The sequence below is a fragment of the Muscardinus avellanarius genome (assembly GCF_963383645.1).
Source record: "Muscardinus avellanarius genome assembly, chromosome: 1".
NCBI lineage: Eukaryota > Metazoa > Chordata > Mammalia > Rodentia > Gliridae > Muscardinus > Muscardinus avellanarius.
In genome coordinates, this window is record NC_137786.1 from 193,231,204 (window position 1) to 193,255,320 (window position 24,117).

At 40.0% G+C, this 24,117-nt stretch overlaps 1 protein-coding gene across 2 annotated transcripts; it reads right to left on the reverse strand.

The window, feature by feature from the left end:
- Positions 1–1,723: 1,723 nt before the first annotated feature.
- On the reverse strand, positions 1,724–19,707 carry SAAL1 (serum amyloid A like 1; the record flags this gene model as incomplete). Of its 2 annotated transcripts, XM_080700815.1 has the most annotated exons (12): positions 1,724–1,816; positions 2,496–2,588; positions 5,273–5,469; positions 11,133–11,321; positions 11,411–11,493; positions 12,616–12,796; positions 13,141–13,256; positions 13,608–13,667; positions 16,062–16,141; positions 17,126–17,209; positions 18,196–18,309; positions 19,570–19,707. In XM_080700815.1, 12 exons carry the CDS (start codon positions 19,705–19,707, stop codon positions 1,724–1,726), a joined length of 1,428 nt encoding a protein of 475 aa, XP_080556941.1. The 2 variants fall into 2 exon arrangements, with proteins under 2 accessions (XP_080556941.1, XP_080556942.1); XM_080700816.1 differs by lacking the exon at positions 17,126–17,209.
- Positions 19,708–24,117: the final 4,410 nt, after the last annotated feature.

A 24,117-nucleotide genomic window follows, 5' to 3' on the forward strand; every position in this document is an offset into this window, starting at 1 on the left:
TATTCTCTTAACAATAACAGTGCTCTAATGTGTTTTAACAAAATCCCTCAAGGAAAGAAAACAAAGGGGAAGCAAGACCACTACCTCAAGTCCAGAAAGATCTGGAAATAAATTGGGATGGATTGTAAAAGTTAACTTTGCTATTCATAACTGATATATTTTTAAATCTATAATAAATTCCAATTTGGGTACCTAGAAATAATTGGATGCTTTTATAAATGGAACTGGCTGATTATCTGAATACATTTTATTAGTAACTCTATAAAGAAGAGGAGAATGATGTATAGCACAGTTTATAAGCAATTAGAAGTTATTAAACTATCTCAATCTTATTTTTTATTTTTTTAATTTTTGGTACTGGTGATTGAACCCAGGAGCATTCTACCTGTGAACTACACCCCTTGTGCTTTATTTTTTATCTTGAAAAAGGGTCTAAGTTGCAGAGGGTCTCACAAGGTTGCTGGGGCTAGCCCTCAACCTGTAAGCCTCCTGTCTCAACCTCCCAAATACTAAGGATTATAGGAGTATGCCACCACATCAGCTTTTATTTTTTATTTTGAATTTTGAAACAGGGTCTCAAGTTGCTGAGGCTTAACTCAAACCTGCAATCCTCCTGTCTCAGCCTTCCAAGTACTAGGATTATAGGCAAGTGCCAATACGCCTGGCCCTCAATCTTAGCTTTAAAACTAAATTTGCTCAAATAAATCATTCAACTACTGGAATTATGCCGAAGAGATAATTTTGTTAATGCAGTTGTATCAAAAGGTCATTTCTACCTTTATATTATAACACAGAAAAACAATAAAATGTAACAAAAGAAAATTAATAGCAATAACTTGCTTTTGAGTGATTACTAACAATCTGGAGAAGAATTAACACAAATTACTCTCACAAAATGGCTAAAATATATTTGCATGTTGTTGCCAACACCATGGACTGGCTATCTAAAAGGCATTCCCATCTCCTCTCTCCTACTTTTCCCTCCTACATAAGAGACTAGAAAGAAATAATACTAAATTTTAAATATTTTCAACTATGCATGGCCGAGTGATGCAGGAGGCCAGGGAGGGCTGCCCTTTCTCAACAAAAAAAGGCTAAGACTTGCTAAGAGAAAGTCCCTGTCTCTCTCTTCCTTTCTGAATGTTGATGAAAGACATCACAAAGACCCTTTAGTCATGAAACAATAAACAGGACCATAAGGTCTGCACGGAGACCAGGTAGAAAGGTGAGAGGAAAACAAAGTCCCTGAGCCACTTCTCAGGTCTGGACTGCCCCCTCTGGACTTCTTACTGAACAGAATACATAGGACACATAAAAGCTTTCACATTAAGCTTCCATACTAGGGTTTTCTATTACTACAGCTGAATACACTCAGAGTGGATATCAATACAAAATTCTCACATAAAAACCAAAATTAAGATATATGAAGAAAAACTTCAATAACCTCTCAAATATTCTAAAAAGAGCCTCAATGGTAAGCTTGTATTTTTGTTTTCTTCAACTAAAGATAAGTAACTTATAACCAATATAAACAGAAGAGGAAGATGACAGAGGTGAAACTCCAGAGTCCAACGCCAAATAAAAGTGAGTAGAGAGGAAGATGATGAGTATAATACCAGACAATTATAGCCCAATATATGAGGTTTTGTTCTAATATTTCCTATATGTCAATTTCACCTATGAAAATAAACCAAATTTCTTAGAAGAAATTCCAACTCAGTCTTTAAGTCTGAACTTTCAAAGTTGGGAAGCTTTCCTCCAGCTCATCTGCAAGGGCCTTGTCAACTTCAGATAGAATTTTAATAAAGTCTTCCACCTGTGAGTCAAACAAAAGAATCATATAAACACAATGGAAGAAAAAGTGATATTGTTGACTATAAAAATGTTAAATGGAATGTGCCACCATGCCCAGCTCTGCCTGTGTTTAAAAAGTCCAAAAGCCGGACCTACCTACGGATCCCCAGATGACATAGTACCTGCTTAGTCCCTGATGCAGGATGAAGAAAGTGGCCCCTAACCATCTGCTTCACTCGTGAGCCAGTGCTTCCTCTCCGCCGCTTCCCTGTTAGGTCCCATCACTGGAGTTTTAGTAACATCTCCTTGCATTATAATATGTCCCCTCATGCCTTCATTCTATTCATTTTCCTAAGAGAGTTCCTATTTTGAAATTGCCTCCCATGTTGCAAATGTGATGTCATTTGAAGAACCATAAAAACCTACTTCCTCTTCATAAGAATCTTACTTTTGCTTAATACATATCCTGTCTATGTTATAACAGAAGGGGACAATATAAGTCCCATGTTAATTCTTTCCTTTTAAAATTAGAACTATTTAGACCAGCATTATCTGGCAGCCATCTTTCTAATAGAGAATTAGTCATGTGAAATGTCCTATATTTTTTGACAATGGCCTCAAAAGATCAAGTGTTTACGTGAAAACATTTTATCTACTAATCTTGTGAAATTCACTTCCCTATATTTTTATCCATAACTCACCACAGGGCTATAGAAAGGAAGAAGGTTTTGAAATGCACAGGAACATTTCTGTTTGTTTAACTGGCCCTCCTTTAGCCCCTGAGCCACAGTCTCCTAAAACAAATAAAAAGATTTAATGTCAAAAAAGGAAAATTTCTGAGTAGAATTCCATTGTGTGTATTTCCCATCATTTTGCAATCTATTCATTGTTGATGGAGACCTAGGTTGGTTCCATATTTTGGCTATTATTAATTGGGCTGCTATGAACATGGGTACTCAGCAATAAAGAACAACAAAATCATGTCATTCACAAGAAGATGCAAAGACCTGAAGAACATTCTGTTAAGTGAAATTAGCCAGGTATAGAAAGAAAAGGGACATATATTTTCTCTAATATGCCCAAACTAGGGAGTATTAGGGATACCAGAGGGACTCCAGATAATGGAGGCAAAACCTCAGCAAAACCGGAAAGGAGGGGTAGGGGGGGAAGAAGGCTGAGGTTGATTAATGGAAAAGCTACATTGGGATATGTGTACACATGTGAATGTAACATCGTTAACCTGGACACTCAGTATTGGGAGGGAGGGAAAAGGCGAAGCGGGAGGGCACCATATGCCATTGTCAACAGGATCCACATTATGATATAAAACTATAGTGTACCAATAAAATAAAATAAAAAAGTTTCTAAAATTGAATCTGCTGAATAAATAAAAACCAGTATATACAAAAAAAAAAAAAAAGCCAGCCTCAGCTGGTTTAAGAGACCCTGTTTCCAAATAAAATATAAAATAGGTCTGGGATTATAGCCCAGAGGTAGAAGGCCCCTGGGTTCCATTCCCAGTACCACCAAAAAAAAAAAAAAAAAAATTTAGGCACAATTTATTACCTGTTGAACTTTACTTAATATAAAAATTGTAATGCCCAATAAGGGCTAAGTAAAATCAACATTTTCACATGTCAACAGCATTTAGCAATATGTAGCCACTGTGCCTCAGTGATCTTCACATTTATATTACATTTAGTTATTTAACTTCTGAAATTGGGGTTAAATAATAATCCCAAATATGAAAAATGGAAATAGGACAATTAGCCAAAACCAAAATAACTCACAATAACAGAAGCTTTTTTAAAAAAGTATTCTTCTTAAAAAAAAATATATGAGCTGGGTGTTGTGGCGCATGCTTGTAATTCCAGTACTAGGGAAGCTGTGACAGGAGGATCACAGGTTCAAGGACAGATTCAGCAAGTTGCAAGACTCATCAACCTAGAGAGACCCTGCTCCAAAATAAAAATAAAATAGGGCTAGGGGTTTAGCTCGGAGGTAGAATGCCTCTGGGTTCAATCCCGAATATCATATACACACAAAGAATTTCAGTACTTGGGAGACTGGAACAGGAGGATGGCAGGTTCAAAGACAGCTTTAGCAGTATACAGGGACTTTTAGCAACCTAGCGAGCCCGTTTCAAAACAAAAAGTAAAAAGGGATGCGGGTATAGCTCAGAGGTAGAATGCCCCGAGGTTTAATCCCTAGTAACACACACACGCACACACACTCACAATAAATTTTGAAAACTATTAATTTGGCAAATTGTGTATTAAACAAACTGGCTCTCCAGCGCAACATCTTCAGTGAATTTACCTAGGGTAAGGAAGAGTGTTTATCTTTGATGTTATGCACAAATGTGAGAACACTACTGCCAATCTTGGTATCATGTATGGGGAAGTGGAGGGAGTGGATAGGGAGCTTGGGGGAAGCTCACCAGTGCTGTGTGCACGTCTGTCACTGTCACTGAACCACACTGTGATGTGAGACTACAATGCACCAAAAAAGTGTGTGATAGATAAGGCTTAATTTAGAAAAGAGCAGTCTTTGAAAATTGTATGTACTGAATTTCAAGTACATAAAAAGCACATACATATAATTAACATCAGTTGCTGTTTTATTTTATTTATTTATTTTGGTGGTACTGGGGTTCCTTGAAACCCTTCTACCTCCAGGCTACGCTCCCAGACCAGCATGGCTGGCTTCGAACCTGCGTGATCCTCCAGTCTCCGCCTCCCAAGCGTGGGGATTACAAGTGTGCGCCACCACGCCCGGCTCAGTTGTTGTTTTAAATTTATAAATTAATGATGATATACGATTTTTATTTTCTAAAACTGAGTAACACAATCATACTACTTTATTTTCCCTGGGTACTGGGAACTGAATCCAGGGACAGACATTCTACCCCAGGGTTATGCCCTAAGCCCATTTTAAAAACTTTTTAATTATGAAAAACAGTCTCACCAAGTTACCCAAACTGGCCTCAAACCTGCAATCCTCCTGTCTTGGCCTCTCAGGTACTGGAATTATGGGGATGCACCACCACACCCAGCAGTCATACTATTTTTTTTTTTGGTTGTTGTTGTTTTGTGGTACTGGAGATGGAACCCAGGGGCATTCTACCTCCAAGCTAAAACCCCAGCCATGTTTTTTATTCTTTATTTTGAAACAGGATCTTACTGACTTGTAAAGGGCCTCATTAAGTAGATGAAGCTGTCTGCGAACCATGATCCTCCTATCTCAGCCTTCCAAATACTGGGATCACAAATGTGCGCCACCACACCCAGCTGTCATACTACTTTTATAGCTAAGAACTAATAGTAGGGTTATGAATGCATTTTAGTGATAGTGTTTGCCTAGCATGTATGGGTTTGATTATAGTACTGCAATTTACAAAAAGCAATTAAAAAGTTTAGAGCAATTAGTGATTCATACTCTCTTCTGCTAAATAAAACCACCAATACTTCTTTCCTACCTTTGTTAATGCCTGAAAAATATTAGAAAGAAATTCACAGGAAATGTCCTTTAAGATTTTCAAGTGGAAGTCATCTTGGGATGAATCAGACTTTTTATTTTTTTCTGTATTAGACTCTGTTGAGTTCTCTGATTTCTTCTGACAATGTTCCATATTTCGTAACACCCGAATTAGGCTGTCAATTAGAGGAAGATCTGCTGTACAAACAAATCAAAAGACATGAAATGAGCCTGTTAAGTTTGGTTTTTCATGCATCCATTTATACTAAATCACAAATACAATGGAAGTAAGACAGGTAAAGCCCCAGCCTCCAAGAGGCTTACATTTTATACTTTTGAAAAGTAAATACATAAAATAGATTATTTCAGATTTTGCTAAGTTCTAGGAAGAAAAAAAAAGGAAGAACTATAACAAAGCAGCTCAGCAGGATAGGCTCTGAAGAAATGACACCAAGTTGAAAAGTAAAAGAAGCATTAGTGATGCAAAACAGCCCAGGAGAACATCTCAGGGGCAGGGAACAGCACAAAGGAAGAGGCAACACCAAGGAGGAGAACAACAAAGAGGAGGCCGGGCCGGCCCCAACCTCCTGAGCAGGGAGAAGAGTGGCAGGGCGCCCTCGCACACAGGGCTGTGGGGCACACCGCGAAAACAGAATATACGAGCTGTAGGCTTCAGCTACTATAGAAACCTTAGACAAAGCTTTTAAATGCTGGGCTTTATTAATAAGTTTAACAAAAACAGTCTGATTTTTAAAAAAGACTGATTTTTATGTCCATTTTAAAAGATGGACATAAAAATTAAGCTCAGATTTAAAACACATGTTGTAGCAAAAACACGCTAAAAATACCTCAGTCAAATTCAATTGCCGATTCTAACTTTACCATTTTTCTTAATAATTATAACTGAAAAAAAAGTTTTCTACAACATTTAATCAAACATATTGATTTGAAAAACTTTAAGTTCATATCCAAACTTAAAGTCATTTATATACAGTTCATGGAAACAACATTTAAAAAGAATTTAACCAGGGAAATCTTATTGTCTCCCATTTAATGTCACCTCTTCAAAGCACCTCCTGCCTGGCTGCTTTTTTATATCCCCCCTGGTTTTCCCCACCTTCCCCTTGTATTATAATCAACTTGACTCTCAAGCCCAATTCTTACCCCATGATTTCCCTGAAAGCTATGTCAATCTATATCAGGTTCTTGAGTCCTCCTCACCCCAGGCTTAACTCTGCAAAGCCCCTACTGCAGGGGCAGGAGGAGAGAGGTCATCAGTGGCTTGGAGTTAAAGGGCGTCTTCACACTTTCTGCCCCAATCATAAAAAAGATACATAGAATTTCAGGCCCTGACAGGAAGAGCAGTAAAGAACAGTCCCACAACATCAGGAAAGATATTCCTACAACTATCAGTTGCTTTTCTATATACCAATAATGAGTTCACTGAGAAAGAAATCAGGAAAACAATTCTATTCACAATAGCTTTAAAAAAATCTAGAAATAAACCTAACCAAGAAGATGAAAGACCTATACCATGAAAATTATAGAACGAAAGAAACTGAAGACACTAAAAGATAAAAAGACCTTCCATGTTCACGGACAGGCAAAATTAATATTATTAACATTGCCATATTACCAAGAGCAAGCTACAGATTCAATGCAATCCCCATCAAAGGACAAATGACATTCTTCACAGAACTGGAAGAAAAGTCATAAAATTCTTATGGAAGAACAAAAGACCCATAATAGCCAAAGCAATCCTAAGCAAAAAGAACAATATTGAAGGCATCACAATATACAACTTCCAATTACACTACAAAACCATAACAACAAAAACAACAAAAACCCAACAACACAGCACTGGCATAAAACAGACACATTGGACAGTGGAACACAACAGAAAATATAGAAATAAACCAATATAGTTACAATCATCTGATTCTTTTTTTTTTTTTTTTTTTGTGGGTCTGGGGATGGAACCCAGAGGCTTTTGACCTCCGAGCTACACCCCCTGCCCAATTTTTTATTCTTTATTTTGAAACAGGGTCTCACTGAGTTGCAGAGGGCCTCACTAAGTAGCTGAGGCTGTCCACGAACCGCGATCCTCCAGTCTCAGCCTCCTGAATGCTGGGATTAAAAGTGTGCACCACCACACCCGGCTTCATCTGATTCTTGATAAAAGTGCCAACACTATACATTGGAGAAAAGCCTCTACCTTAATAAGAAGTACTGGGAAAATTGGATATCCAATGTAGAAGAATAAAACTAAATCCTTAATTCAACTTAACACTGTACAAAATTCAACTCAAAATGGATCAAAGACATTGAAACCAAGAACTTTACAACTGTTAGAAGAAAAAAATGGGGGAGCACTTCAATACATAGGCATGGGCAAAGACTTTTTTAATAGCTTCCCTATAGCCCAGAAATCAATAAATTAAATGACATCAGAATCAATAGATTAAATGACAGGCTAGAGACAGAATCAATAAATTAAATGACATCGAAATAAGCTTCTACACAGCAAAAGAGACAACTCACAGGATGGGAGGAAATCTTTGTCAGCTACGCCTCTGACAGAAGATTAATATCCACAATATATAAAGAACTCAAAAAGCTCAACATTACAAATCAAATAACCTGCTGGGTGCGGTTATTCCCTATATTAGGAAGCTGAGACAAGAGGATCACAGGTTTGAGGCTAGCTTCAGGAACCTAGTGAAGTTCTGTTTCAAAATGAAAACAAAAGAGCTGAGGATGTAGATCAGAGGTAGAATGTCCCTGGATTCAATCCCTAATACCAAAAAAATAAAAAATAAAAGGAATTCTATGAAAGTACAGGAGTGACCATTCTAGGGAAAGGTGGAATAGTATTGATAATTAAAGTAATTAAATTATGATTTTATGCATGTGTGAATATCCCACAATGAAGCCTACCACTCTGTATAATTGAGAAGTACCAATTAAAGGAAGAACGGTATACTCCTAGTATTAAAAATAAAAACTAGCCGGGCATGGTTGTTGTAAATCCAGCAATTTGGAGGCTGAGATAGGAGGATCGCGTTTCGAGGACAGCTTCAGCTACTTAGTGAGGTCCTTTGCAACTCAGTGAGACCCTGTTTCAAAATAAAGAATAAAAAATAGGGCTGAGGGTATAGCTCAGAGGTAGAATCCCCCTGGGTTCAATCCCCAGTATCACCAAAAATAAGCAAATAAATAAATAAATAATACATGGTTTTCGTGTGTGTGTGTGTGTGTGTGTGTGTGTGTGTGTGTGTGTGTGTGTTACTGGGGGTGGAACCCAGGGGCTTTTCTACCTCTGGGCTATACTCCCAGACTTTTTTTTTTTTTTTGGTGGTACTGGGGTTCCTGGAAGCCCTTCTACCTCCGGGCTACACTCCCAGATCTATTTTTACATTTTTATTTGGAAACAGGGTCTCCTAAGCCAGCACGCGCGGCTGGCTTCGAACCTGAGCGATCCTCCTGTCTCTGCCTCCCAAGTGCGGGGATTACAAGGGTGCGCCACCACGCCCGGCCTCCCAGACCTTTTTTATATTTTATTTGGAAACAGGGTCTAAGTTGCTGAGAGCCTCACTAAGTAGCTGAGGCTGCTTCGAACCTGTGCAATCCTCCTGTCTCAGCCTCCTAAGCGCTGGGATTACAAGTATGCACCACCACACCCAGCAAAAATACATGATTTTCAACATAGATTATATATAAATAACTGAATATCAACAATACTCACTAGGCAATCTATGTATGGTAAGAAAAAAAAGATAAACACATTTGTACTAAAAATATTAATTTTCCATCAAGTCAAAAGAATAACTAAGGCTACAGGAGTCATAAGCAAAACAACTCTCAACTCCTACACCTTTATTTCTACCTCAGGCCTACCTGCTCAGCTCTGGACTCAAAGTGCCCACTCAACACCTATACTCAGACCTTAGGATCTTAACATGTTTAAAACTAAACTTCTCACCGGGCATGGTGGCACACACTTGTAATCCCCATGCTTGGGAGGCTGAGACAGGAGGATGGCACAGGTTTGAAGCAGCCTCAGCTACTTAGTGAGGCTCTCAGCAACTTAGTGAGACCCTGTTTCCAAATAAAGTATAAAATAGGTCTGGGAGTATAGCCCAGAGGTAGAAAGCCCCTGGGTTCCTCCCCCAGTACCACCAAAAAAACCCAAAAAACAAAAACAAACAAACAAACAAAAAACAAAAACTAAACTTTTTTTTTTCTTTTGGTGGTACTGGGGTTCCTGGAAGCCCTTCCACCTCCGGGCTACACTCCCAGACCTACCTCTTTTTTTTTTTTTTTTTAAACAGAGTCTCTTAAGCCAGCATGGCTGGCTTCAAACCTGCACGATCCTCCTGTCTCTGCCTCCCAAGCGAGGGGATTACAAGCGTGCGCCACCATACCCAGCTTAAACTTCTTTACTTAAGTAAAATGCCAATTTTTTGGACAAAAAAATGCTAGATAGATTCCTGACTTTCCTTTTCTCACTCTCCCCATCCTATCTGCCAGCAAAACCTATTGGCACTACCTAAAAATGATTAGTCTATTTTTTCTATTGCCTCCACTGTTACCACCTTGATCCAAGTTATGTCTCTTGCCTCAATTATCATAATAGCCTCCTAACTAGTCTCCCTTTTAGAGCCATGCCCCCTGTATTTCTTATCAACATAGCTGCCTCTTAGAGTTAGCTCATGTCTAACCTCTGTTTCAACCCGATGCTTCCTATCTCATTCAGAGCAAAAGGGGAAATCAGGCCTTCCACACTCTACCTCTCCATCCCCATGTTACCTTGCCCTTTGCTAAATTAAATCCACTCCAGCCCTACAGGGGTTCACTGTTCTCTTAACACACCTAGCACACTTCTAGATCAGTGCTTAAAAGCACTCGCCACTCCCTCAGACTGGAATGTTTTCCTTTGCAAATATCACAAAACTCCCTCTTTTATCTCCCTCAGGTCTGTACTCAACATCACTTTTTCAATGAGGTAACTGATTCATAAGAGTAGAAATGATAAGCTGGGCGTGGTGGTGCATGCTTGTAATCCCAGTGCTTGGGAGGCTGAGACAGGAGGATTGCACAGGTTCAAAGCCAGCCTCAGCTACTCAGTGAGGCTCTCAGCAACTTAGTGAGACCCTGTTTCCAAATAAAATATAAAATAGGTCTGGGAATATAGCTCAGAGGTAGAAAGCCTCTAAGTTCCACCCCCAGTACCACCAAAAAAAAAAATAAAAAGTAGAAATTATACTTAAAGCCGGGCGTGGTGGCGCACACTTGTAATCCCAGCATTTGGGAGGCTGAGACTGGAGGATCGCGGTTCGCGGACAGCCTCAGCTACATAGTGAGGCCCTCTGCAACTCAGTGAGACCCTGTTTCAAAATGAAGAATAAAAAATTGGGCAGGGGGCGTAGCTCGGAGGTCAAATGCCTCTGGGTTCCATCTGCAAAAAAAAAAAAAAAAAAAAAAAAAAAAAAGAAATTATACTCAAACATATTCAACATCATCTTTTATTAAAGACTCTTAATAAAAATAAAATAGTAATAAATTAATACTTCCTTAAATGACAAAAAACAAATACCTTTTACTCTCTAATACTTAATGGTGAAACTCTAGAATTGTTACCAATAAAATCAGAAACAAGGTAAGAATATTATCTACCACCATTATTTAACGCCAGAAGTGCTAAGCAACCCAATTAAATAAGAAAAAGAACTCACAGAAAAGAATAAAATATATATATATTTTTAATGTGGAGAAAATGGGAGAAATGAACTAAGTGAAGAAACAGGACTTTAAAATCTGATAGGTTCCAATTTAATTTAGTAAACCAAAATGGTACTTGCCTTTTCCTGTCTTTAGATGTTCCTGGTCAGCCTGTGAAGCATAGATGGCAGATAATACTGAAAAAATAGAGGCTAGCACTGTTTTCTGTTCTTGCAGTATGATAGGTGGGTCATCAGACTGGCAGAATTCATGGCAGACCAGGTCAAAAAGCAAAGCCCAAGTGTCTTTTCCAGTATCAGGACACTGTACTTAATAAAAATTATAAACAAAGTAGTGATTTTAAAAATAGCAAACAATTAAATGAATAGCTATAGTGCATCCCAATAAACCATCTTACCAATTGCTTGAATTCCATCATCCACTGTGGTAAGCAGCTGTAAGATATGCATGTAAACATCAAGCCCTTCTGGGTTTTCACTACTAAATACAAAAAGCAAAAGCACTGAATCAGTAACTGAAGGGAATTGCATAATTCATCCTTTCAACAAATTTTTATTACTCTGGGCTAGTCATTGCGCTGGCTCTTCAGCTAAAAAATTAGGTGAAAAAATAATAACTAAAATGATGGTTCAACAAATGTTTAAAGTACCTACTATTTTCAGGCACTATGTTAGGGGCTGGGAAAACAGACATGTGTAAGATGTTACCCCAACTTTCCTACAATTTAGCACCTAAAGGGAAAAAAGATAATTAAAGAGTAATTATAATAAAGTGAAATGACTGTGACACTAAAGAAAGTCCTAGGTGCTCAAACACCACACAGCAATGAGACTTAATTTAGTTTGGAAGGTGAGGGAAGGTATCTTAAGAGAAATGATGTTCACAGAGACCTGAAGAGGCAAAGATGTGTTTAAGGTTGAGGAGGAGATTGTGCAAAGGCTTGGAGGCAGAATAGTTTGGTTAAGTTGGGAGAAATAAAGGAAATTTCACAGAGTTGAAACACAGAGTACAAGAACAGAAAGGCACTGTGCAGAGTCTAATAAATCAGTGTGGTGAGCCGCCATTGAAAGATGGCGCCGGCTTCCTGCCTCTGAGCTTGATTAGGCACATGGCTGTGCAGGAAGCAACTCCATATTTGGAGGCTAGGGTTGCGTAACACATGACGTGGTGGTGACCTGACGAGCGTGAGCCAGTGAGTGAGTAAAATGTGGCAAGAAGTGATTGGGTGAGTTAATGTTTATAATGCCCTGCACGAGGCAGATCTTCGCCATTCCGCCATTACGAGTATCCTGAATAAACGGCTTGCAAGAAGAGCTTCGTGTCGTGTCTTAATCGCTGGTCGAGGGACGCGACAAATCAGGTATTTTAAAATACGACTCTATGCTAAGGAAGGCGACTGAAAAGCCTGAAGCACTAAAGTGAGGTGATGGGGGCATGCTTTGCAAAGACAGCTCTAAAGTCTAGCCTTGGAAGACACAAGCCCAAGGGCAGGAAATTCAGGTAAGAGAACATTGACAACTGTCCAGGACAGCAGAACCTGTCTGGCGTAAATGAGAGCTCAGAAAAAAGAACACCTAATCTACATCAAAAGGGCTCACCTACCGTACTTGTTTGGCAGCTTCCAGCACACAGGGTACGATCCTAAACACTGGCTGCTCATCAGCATCCCCCTGGCGTGGCTCTGGAGGCTGAGCAGTACCATTTCTAATCCATTCCAACATGAGTTTCTCATCCAAATCAAAGAGCTTGTCCACAACCTCCCCCACCTTCATCAGTAAGTCAACTGCACAGAATAAAACAGGTACTCAGAAACAAAATGTTTAAAGCACTAAGGATAAGCAAAATTCCTAAAGCTATGCCAAGAGAGCTAAGTCTTGCCAAAGCAGTACTTACTCCAAGAGTGACTTATTTATTTCCTATGTTTAAATTTGCTTATCTTCCTTCAGTTTAAAGTGAAGATTTACCAGTGTCTTGGGAAGCTGAGAAGAAATTTTATAGTCTGGATCTATATACACTTTCTTCCAATTAGTCTTTTTTTTTTTAAATGACTTCCACAAATAGTTACATGGTTTTCTAATGCTTAAATATAATCCAGAACATTTTTTTCTAGATAGCTTGGTGACTTACCATTTGTGGAACTTGACATGATGAAGCAAATGCTATCAAAAATAGCTGGATGTTCCCGGATCCTCTCCACCCAGACACTAGCCACTTCTGTCTGGGAAAGGCAAGTAAGCAGCAGCCTACAGGATAAACGTGAGCTTAATGTCTATCTTTAAAAACAGTACAGGAAGCCGGGCATGGTGGCGCACGCTTGTAATCCCCGCATTTGGGAGGTGGAGACAGGAGGATCGCGCAGGTTCGAAGCCAGCCGCGCTGGCTTAAGAGACCCTATTTCCAAATAAAAATATAAAATAGGTCTTGGAGTGTAGCCCAGAGATAGAAGGGTTTCCAGGAACCCTTGTACCATACACACACACACACACACACACAAAAAAAAAAACCAGGATATTCAAGAATCAAGAATTAATTTGATTGTCCTACATCCCCTTATGGCTGATTTTATAGGAATCAACAAAAAGAGAAAAGCATACCTGCTTGTTTCCAGCAGAGTAGGTGGGTCTGAATCATACAAACAATGCAATAACACCTGCCTACAAAACAGAAAAGTCCATATGCTTCACTTCTCTCATTTCAAACATCAGAATTTTCATTTAACTTCTTAAACATTTTTACTGTAAAATAAAGCATATATGCAGAAAAGTCTATTAAGATACAAACCTACAGTTAATGAATGATTGTAAAGCAAACATGTTTCTAAAAAACAGAATAGTGCTACTTAATTTGTAGCTTATCTGTATCTGATTCCACATCACAGTTCTTTTTCCTGCCTAGAAAAGGTAATCCTGACTTTTCCAATTATTTTTCTTACTTTGCTCTGGTTTTATTATTTTATGGTTTGGGTTTTGCTTTTGAATTCTATATGAAAGAAACAATTTATTTTTTCCTTAAAATGCCTTTCAAATATCCATCCATCTTTTTGTTTTTGACACATCATACATATTTATGGGGTGCAGTAGGATGTTTCAATACATGCATATGTATTCCTGAATCTTAGTGTTGCTCTAAACCACGTATAAAAGACCAAGTAAGTTGTTCTTATGGCTATTGTTATTTGATTCATTGCTACAGAGCATCCAATTATATGAATATTATTTTTCCAGATTACTGCTGATAGACATTTGGGCTGATTCCAATTTGGGGTTATTTCAAACGATACTCCAATAAGAATATTTGTATAAGATGGCTAAGGGTATAGCTTAGAGCACTATAAGATAACAATGATAATGGTAAAAATAAATAATGTGCATCCTGATGTGCATGTGCAGTTTCTCATACTATGTACCTACAACTGACATTGCTGGGTCATAATATATGCATATCCTCCAACTTGACCAGATAATGCCTGTTTTAGTTAGATGTAAAAGTCTCCTAAAGAGCTCATTTATTAACGTTTGGAGCTGATGTAATGAGTCATGAGGTTGTAATCCCAATGGATAACTCCACTGTGGTGGACTTATCTGGGTGGTGAGCCAGGCCACGAGGGTGTGACTAGAGGTGGGTCCCTGGCAGTGCAGCCCTGGAGATTATACAAATGGCTCCTCGTCCCCAGTTTGCTCACTTGCTTCCAGCCTCCATGATGTGAGGGGCACAGCCCATGTGCTCTCCCTACCTCCGCCTCCTGCGACCATGCCCAGATTCAAGGTTCTCAGCCTCACATGGACTGAACCTGAAACCATACCTTCTTTCCTGAGTTACAAGGTCAAGTCTTTAGATCATGGCTGCAAGAATGCTGACCAGAACAATCCAACTGTTTTTTGTTTTTTTTTTTTTTTTGGCAGGGGCATTCAACCTCCGAGCTACATCCCCTGCCCTATTTTTTATTCTTTATTTTGAAATGGTCTCACTAAGTTGCAGAGGGCCTCACTAAGTAGTAGCTGAGGCTGTCCGCGAACCATTATCCTCCAGTCTTAGCCTCCCAAATGCTGGGATTACAAGCATGCGCCACCACGCCTGGCTTTCCAAATGTTTTTAAAGTAAACAAATTTTATACCATTAGCACTATTAACTGCTCTATATTAATTTTAATCATTAACTGAACTTATAAAACTTGCTAACATTTTTGATAGGCAACACTTGAGATCAAATGTAACCATAGGTCATTTATTCCATGAATGACCATAAAATACTGAGAAATAAATATCTTGAATTTAAAGGAATTTATCTTAAAGTCTTGCCACACATAAAAGACAATCACCTCTTTTGTCTACAGATCCAGGTACTTGAATCCTGTGATAAACACTCATAGTCAAGAACTGCCTAGAACAGCTTCTTTTAACATATTTTGGGTACAGATTTCTTTGAGATTAAAAAAGAACCCTTTGCCTGAAAAATGAATACACTCACAAAATTTAGACTGTAATTTCATGTGTTACTATACCTCCTATGGTAACCCCCAAGGTTTTTACTACCAAAAGCCCTCTACCCAAATCCTTCCCGGATGTGGAAAAGAACCAGCCTCTGAGCAGAAGTATGAAAGCCTTTCAATCAACACTTCAATTGTCTAGTCTACTGGCAAGTCCTAATTCCTAATCTAAGTCAAAGCTCTCAGGGTGACACTCTTCACAGGCTTCGTTTCTCAGACTCTAGCTCTCTGAGTTCTTGGACTTCTTATGCTTAAGCTGCTTTCTGTTCTGATAAGTTGCCCCCATCTACAAGTCTGGCCCCCTAGCCTGCTTACCACCTACTGATAATTCAGGTCCCTTTGCTACGGATGAAAAAAATGGGCTTAAATCATGAATATTTCTAGTGTTGGCAACTCCTAATTACTATTAACACACAGTAAGTTCCTGCAGAGTGTTCACCAAGGCAAAGGAAATGCCATGTCTCATATTTACTCAACTCCTTTTTTATGTATAAGGATTTTGTTAGGGATATGAAACAGGATCCTACTTTTAAAAACATAATTCTTATGTAGTAAGACTTACCCAAGATTTTTATCGCTGCTGATGAGCACACAAATCTCCTGGAAACAGGCCATATTCCCTAGAATCCCCACACAGATTTCCTGCCAAATCAAATTTCACAGGTCACAATGGCTTTGAGGTGAAAGACACATATACAAAAACAACAACATGAATAAGAACTTTCACTGAGCCAAGTTTAGAGAGAAAAAAACAGGAGGCAGGATACAGAAGTGTACTGCCTGCCCCTAACCTTGACAAGCTATGGTATTTAAGAAAGAATGAAAGACACATACAAAAGCTAGATCAAAGGCAAAAGCTAAAGGAAAAATGCTATGGGTAAAATAAGTCTTAAAAGAATAATGTATATGGCTAATGAAGAAAGCATCCGGGCCGTGGCACAAAGTGAAAGTTCAGTGTAAGATAAATAGAGCAGGTAAAAAGGAGCAGGCACCCACGCCTATTTTTTATTCTCTATTTTGAAACAGGGTCTCACTGAGTTACAAAGGGCTTAAGTAGCTGAGGCTGGCTGCTAACCGTGATCCTTCTGTCTCAGCCTCCCAAATCTATTAGCACTTACTAAGTCCAGGCACTATGCTAAATATTCTCATATATCATTTCAAATATTAATTTGTGAGGTATATATTGTCATTATCCCCATTTTTTGGATGAGGAAATTAAAGAACAGAAAACTCAAACCATCTGCCTACGGTTTCCAAATAGAAACAGCAGGGCTCTAGAGCCTCACGATTTAACCATTATTCCTTACTACAACTCAGTAACCAATGAACATGGCTTTTAAGCAATAGAGGATTATGAGAGTAAAACAGAGCAATGAACTAAGGAATACAAAGTTGAGTGACTGTTCCCTATTGTGCCACATATTAGCAGCATTACATGGTGATGCTCATGTGATTTTCACAGATCTTAAATGAAAGTATCAATCTCCCTGATCCAGCCCAAAATACTATGGCTCTAATAGTTTTAAGTAGTCTATTACCTAGTAATGTTCAGTAAACATTTGAAGACTGATTTATTGATTTATGGCCAGGAAGAAAATCAGAGAAAAAGGAAATGTATATACTTACTCTTAATCGAGGACACTTAGATCTGGCCAGTACTCCCATAAATATGTCAGGAGCATTAAATTCTTGGAGAAATAAAGCCACATCCTATAAACAAAAATGATTATTAATTTGTATGCTAAATATTTTTTTAAACTGCTAGCCAAGACAACCATAAAAAATTTAATTCCGTATATACCTCCTTACACACACACACACACACACACACACACGCTATAAAGTGAGAAATTGTGTCAACAAACAAAAGCAATGTTAAAGAGTCTTTGTAGTACTTGTTGCTATATCAATGGAACAATTCCATAAACAAATCTAAACTCCCTGTGATCCTGCAGACGGTTGTCCTTTTATATATTTACTCTGCTCTGAACATATTTACCTAAATAATTTTTCACCCACCAGGATTTCTCAATAATTTATTCAAACACATTTGCTGATTGCTAGGCATTATGCTAGAAGCTGAGGTTAAGAAGAAAAGGAGTAAAATTCCTAATTTCTATCCTCCAAGAGCTTAAAAGATAGTAAATAGACAGATGAGAACTGCCATTAGGCCATATCCAAATATCAGAACTTTTGTTTTCAAAATCCTCAACAGGGAAAAAAAAAAAAAATCTGAGCACAATGGAACTGCAGCAATCCCATATTTTCTTCCTACAGAGTTTGTTTAGTTCATAGCATCAAAAAAGGCACACCACATAGGTGAGTGAACCTGAGTGGACAATGAGAAAACCAGGCCATATCTTACCCAGGAATGTGGGACACAAAATCTAAAGCAGTTAACTGTAGGGAGAGGGAATGTGTATTGTAAAATAGTCATATGCCACATAATGTTTCATACAGTGACAGACGGCATATAAAATGATTAGTTACATAAAAGTATATTGCCTAGTGATACAACAGCTGCCTCAGAGTGTTTAAACACATCCTATGATGTTCACAGGATGAAACAACACATACCTTCAGAGACAAACTCAACGAAGTCTTTTCTTAGAGAGTAAGGGCCTAAACCTTTTTTTAAAAAATCCACTCAGCACCTCCTCACCCATCTTTTCAGCATTTCATTTACAACCTCATACCTCATCCATTGACATATCCCAGACTCTGCAAATTTCATTCTCCATTTCTTCATCAAGTTCCGTCTGCTGCTCCTCATCATCTGAGCTGGCTTTGGTGTTTTCAGGTTTAACAATCTTCAGAAACACAAAGGAGGAAAAGAGATGGATGAAAATTGTCCACAGTACTCCCCCAACAGTATCCCATACTCATTTAGGAGTCATGAAGACACCATCAAAAGTATATTCTCTCACAAAAATATTGTCTTAAAAATTAGTGCTTTGGGTACATCTATTCAACATTCATGGACTATTCTGTTGCTAAGCACTGGGAGAGAAATACAGGTATGAGTAAGATAGCCCTTTCTTTCAAGCAGCTTAGGATTAATGGGGGGAAATCAAGTAAAATGACAGTCACTACAGAAAAGGCTAAGTGACTCAACTGAATTGTAGACAAAGAGTTGTGGTACCAAACATGATGGAACAATGGCCTATTCCTGGGAGAGCTGGGTGTTACTTCTCTTAAGAGGTGATATTGAAGGCAAATCTTGGGAGGGAATAACAGGACTTTGTTATGAGAAAGAGAAAACGCCCAGAGGTAAGTACAGGAATTCAGAGTTAAGAAAGTACCTGGCATGTTTGGGGAATGGTGAAGTTTATTGTTGAGGGAATACACAGTGTCACAAGCAGATAAGGCTGGAGAGGTTGCAAAGAACCCTGGATTCCAAGCTAAGAAACACACACTCTTCTCTCAAAGTCAACAAGAACTAAGGAGTATGGTAAGTTTTTTTTTTTTTTAAATGGGCGGGTCCTATTTTGGCAGCTCCTAGAATAATGGACATGAGAGGGCAAAAATGGGAGGAGGAGAGTCCAGTTAAAGATGTAGGGAGAACAACATTTAGAGAACCTTCTATAAATCAAATGCCATGGTAAGCACTCTATGATCACTATAATCTCAAAAGCCCTATGTATGATCATATTGGCATTACCATCCTAGCTTTAGAGAAATCTCGAGATATTGAGGCTCTGGGTGGTCAGGTGACTTGCCCACTCACGCTGCTAATAGGTGATGAAGCCGCGTCCATATATTGAGTTGTACGACTCCAAAGCCACCATTTATTCTACTACAGCAAAAGTCCATACATCATAGAAGTTAGGGCCTGGGTTTCAGAAATGACAGTGGGGATGGTGTGCAAAAGCCGAACAGTGTACTTGTTTTTGGAGAATTCGCAAAGGTAAAATATGAAAACTGAAAATTTTTTCAGCATCCCTGCCCTCAGGTCTTTCTTCGTATGAAGCGCACGGGTCTGCCGCTGCCCGGGGTCCGCGAGGCGGCAGGAGGCCGGTCCACGCGCGGCTCCGGGTCCGCGGGACTGCCGCCCGCGCGAGCTTCCGCACCTGAATGAGGCGGCTGAGGACGCCGAAGAGCCAGTGCTTGCTGTAGACAGTGCCGCCTATGCAGTCGCCCCCGGCCACCTCCTCCCCATCCTCCTCCTCGCCCAGACGCGGCGGCGGCGGCGAAGGATTACGGTCCATGATGGAGCGCGCAGGAAGCCGCGGAGGAGGCGAGAGACCGCCTCGCGCCAGAGGGCCCCGCGCGCCGGGCACGGCTCCCGCCACAGCGCCCCCTGCTGCCCGGAGCCGGGGCCCGCGCAAAAGGACTCTCCAACCCTCATTGGATCAGAGATTCTCCAGGAGTTCCTAGCCTGATTAGCCTGATTGGAGGATAGGAAGATAGAAAACGGCCCAATGCCTCTGGTGCAAATGTGAACCTTGAAACTGTGAGACCTATTCCACTTGCCTTCTGACACCTAGCATCCGCCATCTCTGGCCACTGTTGCCAGTCTTAAAGACATCCGTGGGTACTCTTTCTTCTCACAGGTGTGCCTGCAATCCTGGAAAAGATGTCTTCCCCAGGATTCAGAATTCCCCCGAATGTCAATATTCCATTAATTTAGTGGTACTCAGCCTCAGATCCAATGCGCCCCTCTCAACAAGTATTTTACAACACCCACTTTAATGAAATTTATAAATTTCCATATGTAACTTTAAAAAATATTATAATGTTCCAATAGAAATGGAGAAACCAATTTAAAATAGAATTATGCACACTTTAATACACCCCCACCCTCCACCACCGACTACAGAGGACACATTTTCCCAAAATCCCCAGTGGATTACTGATACTGCAGACCTGTTTCAAAAATTTAAAAAATAAAACAGAACTGGGGGTGTAGCTCAAAGATAGAATGTCCCTGGATTCAATCCCCAGCACCACACAAACACACACAACACTATAAATATATATAATATATATATACATATACATGTGTACATGTATGTGAAATAGTTCTCAGGCAAAATATAAATAATAAATAAATAAGTAAAATGAATAAGTAGTTCTGTGGGGAAAAATAAAGCAAGGCAGGCAAGAGTGTTGCCATCTGTGCTTACAATGCGCGGTGTTTGTTCTGGATGGGCATGAGTGAGCGAGGCAGGTCCTCCACCCAGGCTCCCTTGCAAAAGGGAAGTCTTGAGATATGATAGAAGAACTGCAGAAAACAGCAACAGGCTGGATCATTCAATGATTAGCCCTTTTTAGTTTTTCTTTTCCAGTATTTGTAAGTTAAGTTAAAGTTTTCAAGAACGTCTTGGGTTTTGATCCTGTTTTTTGTTTGTTTTTTTGTTTGTTTTTTGCATTACTTTGATAGAACCCAGGGGCATTCTACCTCCAAGCTACACTCCCAGTCCTATTTTTTAGTCTTTTTCACTTTTTTTAAACAGGGTCTCACTGAAAAAGCACCTTGCTGAGTAGCTGAGGCTGTCCGCACCGCCATCCTCCGGTCTCCGCCTCCCAAATGCTGGGATTATAAGTGTGCACCACCATGCCCGGCTTGATTCCGTTTGTTTTCGGTTTGTTTGTTTGTTCTGTTTTATTTTGTTTTGTTTTTAATTGCTGAAGTTGTCCATTAGATTCTCTACCTTTTCTATTTTATGGAATATATAATATAGGCTTATAGTTATCTATGAATAGACATATAGTTTTATCCCTTATTTATTTATTTATTTATTTATTTATTTTTGTGGTACTGGGGATGGGACCCAGGGGCACTGTACCTCTGAACTACACCCCTAGCCCTATTTTTTAGTCTTTTTATTTTTTGAAACAAGGTATTGCTGAGTTGCAAAGGGCCTTGCTAAGTAGCTGAGGCTGTCTGTGAACCTGATCCTCCTGTCTCAGCCTCCCAAATGCTGGGATTACAAGTGTGCGCCACCACGCCCAGCACAATGCTGTTTCTTGATTATCCCTATGGCCCCTGTTCCCAGTAAGACATATGTCGTAGGATCTTTCCAGATTACAATGACACGTTGGATTTCACAAGCATTTATTGAGGAGTTTTCAAGTACTAGGGATAGAGAATTCAGTAAGTAGTTCAACAAATGTCCCCACCCCAGAAGTTCAGAGTTGGATTTTTTTTTTTTCCCAGTACTGGGGATTGAATCCAGGGGCATTCTACCTCTGAGCTCCACCCCAAGCTCTATTTTTTATTTTTATTTATTTATTTATTTTTATTTTATTTATTTATTTATTTATTTTGTGTGTGTGTGTGGTACTGGGGTTCCTGGAAGCCCTTCTACCTCCAGGCTACACTCCCAGACCTATTTTTATACTTTTTTTTAAATTTGGAAACAGGGTTTCTTAAGCCAGTGTGGCTGGCTTCGAACCTAAGCAATCCTCCTGTCTCTGCCTCCCAAGCGTGGTGATTACAAGTGTGCGCCACCACGCCCGGCTTTTATTCTTTATTTTGAAACAGGGTCTCACTGAGCTGCAAAGGGCCTCACTAAGTAGCTGAGGCTGTCTGGAAACCGCAATCTTCATGTCTCGTCCTCCCAGATGCTGGGATCACCAGTGTGAGTCACCACGCCCGACCGGACTTTCTGAGAGGAGAGTGCAAAGGAAGCTCAGTACTTGCTAGGCAGGCCCTCAGGTCTGAAGAAATCGGGGTCTTTGCCACTCCGGCCCCACTCATCGGCAATCCGGTCAGCCCACAAGTCCCCTAGTTCACGGCCTGTGGATCTCTTCATAGACTCTCTGGCCTCACTGTGAACAAGGCAGACAAGAAGGAGATCAATCACTGGGCTGATAAGCAAGAGCCCCATCTTCATTACTCCACTTTACAAAGGATAGCAAGCGTCAAGACGAACCCGGGAGACCCAACAAGGAGACACTAAGACAGTGACCCTGCCAGGCAATGTCCTGCTCATCCCAGACTAGTCATCCTGACACTGGATGAACAGAAACAGAAAGGGAGGGTGTGAGATCACTCCTTCCCACCAGCCACTCAGAGCCCACACCAAACACAGACAGGGAGAATGGCAAGAGGAGGAAATTTCACAGGCAACTTCTCTACATGGAAGCAGAAAGTCTCTCTTGACTGCCCAAGATAGACAAGCTCTGCTCACCCAGGCCAGGCACCCAGGAATTCATGTTACCTGAGCACTCTAGCAGCCCAGGCACCTCCAGGTCCCCTTTGGGCGGCCTCAAAGTTCCCCCGAGCATGGAAGTATTTGTCTGAATATTTGTAGTTAGCTTCTTTCATGTCAGAGTAGGCTCGCCACATGTCTGCGGCACCTGGAAAGGGAAGAAAATGATGATTATGCTTTGGCAAAGTAGAGGTATACTATTTTTTTCTTTCAACTGTTTCCAAATATTTCAGATTTGACAAAGCCCTGGAAATTATACTGACTTAAAATGAATATCCTTTAGTCGGGTGTCAAGCGCATGCTTGTAATCCCAGCATTCGGGAGGCTGAGACTGGAGGATCGCAGTTCGTGGACAGCCTCAGCTACTTAGTGAGGCCCTTTGCAACTCAGTGATCCCCTGTTTCAAAATAAAGAATAAAGCCGGGCGTGGTGGCGCACGCTTGTAATCCCCGCGCTTGGGAGGCAGAGACAGGGGATCGCGCAGGTTCGAAGCCAGCCGCACGCGCTGGTTTAGGAGACCCTGTTTCCAAATAAAAAGGTAAAAATAGGTCTGGGAGTGTAGCCTGGAGGTAGAAGGGCTTCTAGGAACCCCAGTACCACCCCAAAATTAATAATAATAATAATAATAATAATAATAATAAAGAATAAAAAATAGGGCAGGGGTATACATGCTTTCCTAATCTAGTCAATGGGAGATATTCCCCCCTTATAGGGACAACTCTATCTTTACTACAACTGAATGTCCAGGATATATCTGAACCTGGACAACTGTCAGAATTCAATCACAATGTGATAAAGGTGAGTTCTCTAAGAGAGATTTAAATAAACTGGAGAGTCAGATGCAGGAAAAGAACAATTGTCTCACTAAGTTCAAAATTTTAGTGTCCCTCCCCCTAATAAAATGGAAGAATATTGCCCATCTCAATTGTTATGCAGAAGAACAGAGAATATACACATTGTGTTGTTTCAACATTTCAGACACTCAATATATTATCACATTGTTGTTGTTGTTGTTGTTGTTGTGAAGTGAACCTGACGGCATTCTACCTCTGAGCTATCCCACCCAGCGCATTTTATTTTTACTTTTGAAACAGGGTCTTGCTAAGTGTCTTAGGACCTTACTAAGTTCCTGAGGCTGGTCTCAAACCTGTGACTCTCCCATCTCAACCTCTCAAGTACTGGGATTAGCAGGTGCATCTCACCCTGCTTTGTCACTACACTTCTCTGGTCCTTCAGAAGGGTGGGACAAAAAAGAAAAAGGACTAAACGAAGATAAGGAGCAAAGAGTTGTGGACTGAAGGAATCTGATCAAGCTAGTTAAGTGGGAAGGACTTTTAAAAATTAACTAATTAAGCCCGGCGTGGCGGTCCACGCTGGTAATCCCCGCGTTTGGGAGGCTGAAACAGGAGGATTGCACAGATTCGAAATCAGCCTCAGCTACTTAGTGAGGCTCTCAGCAAC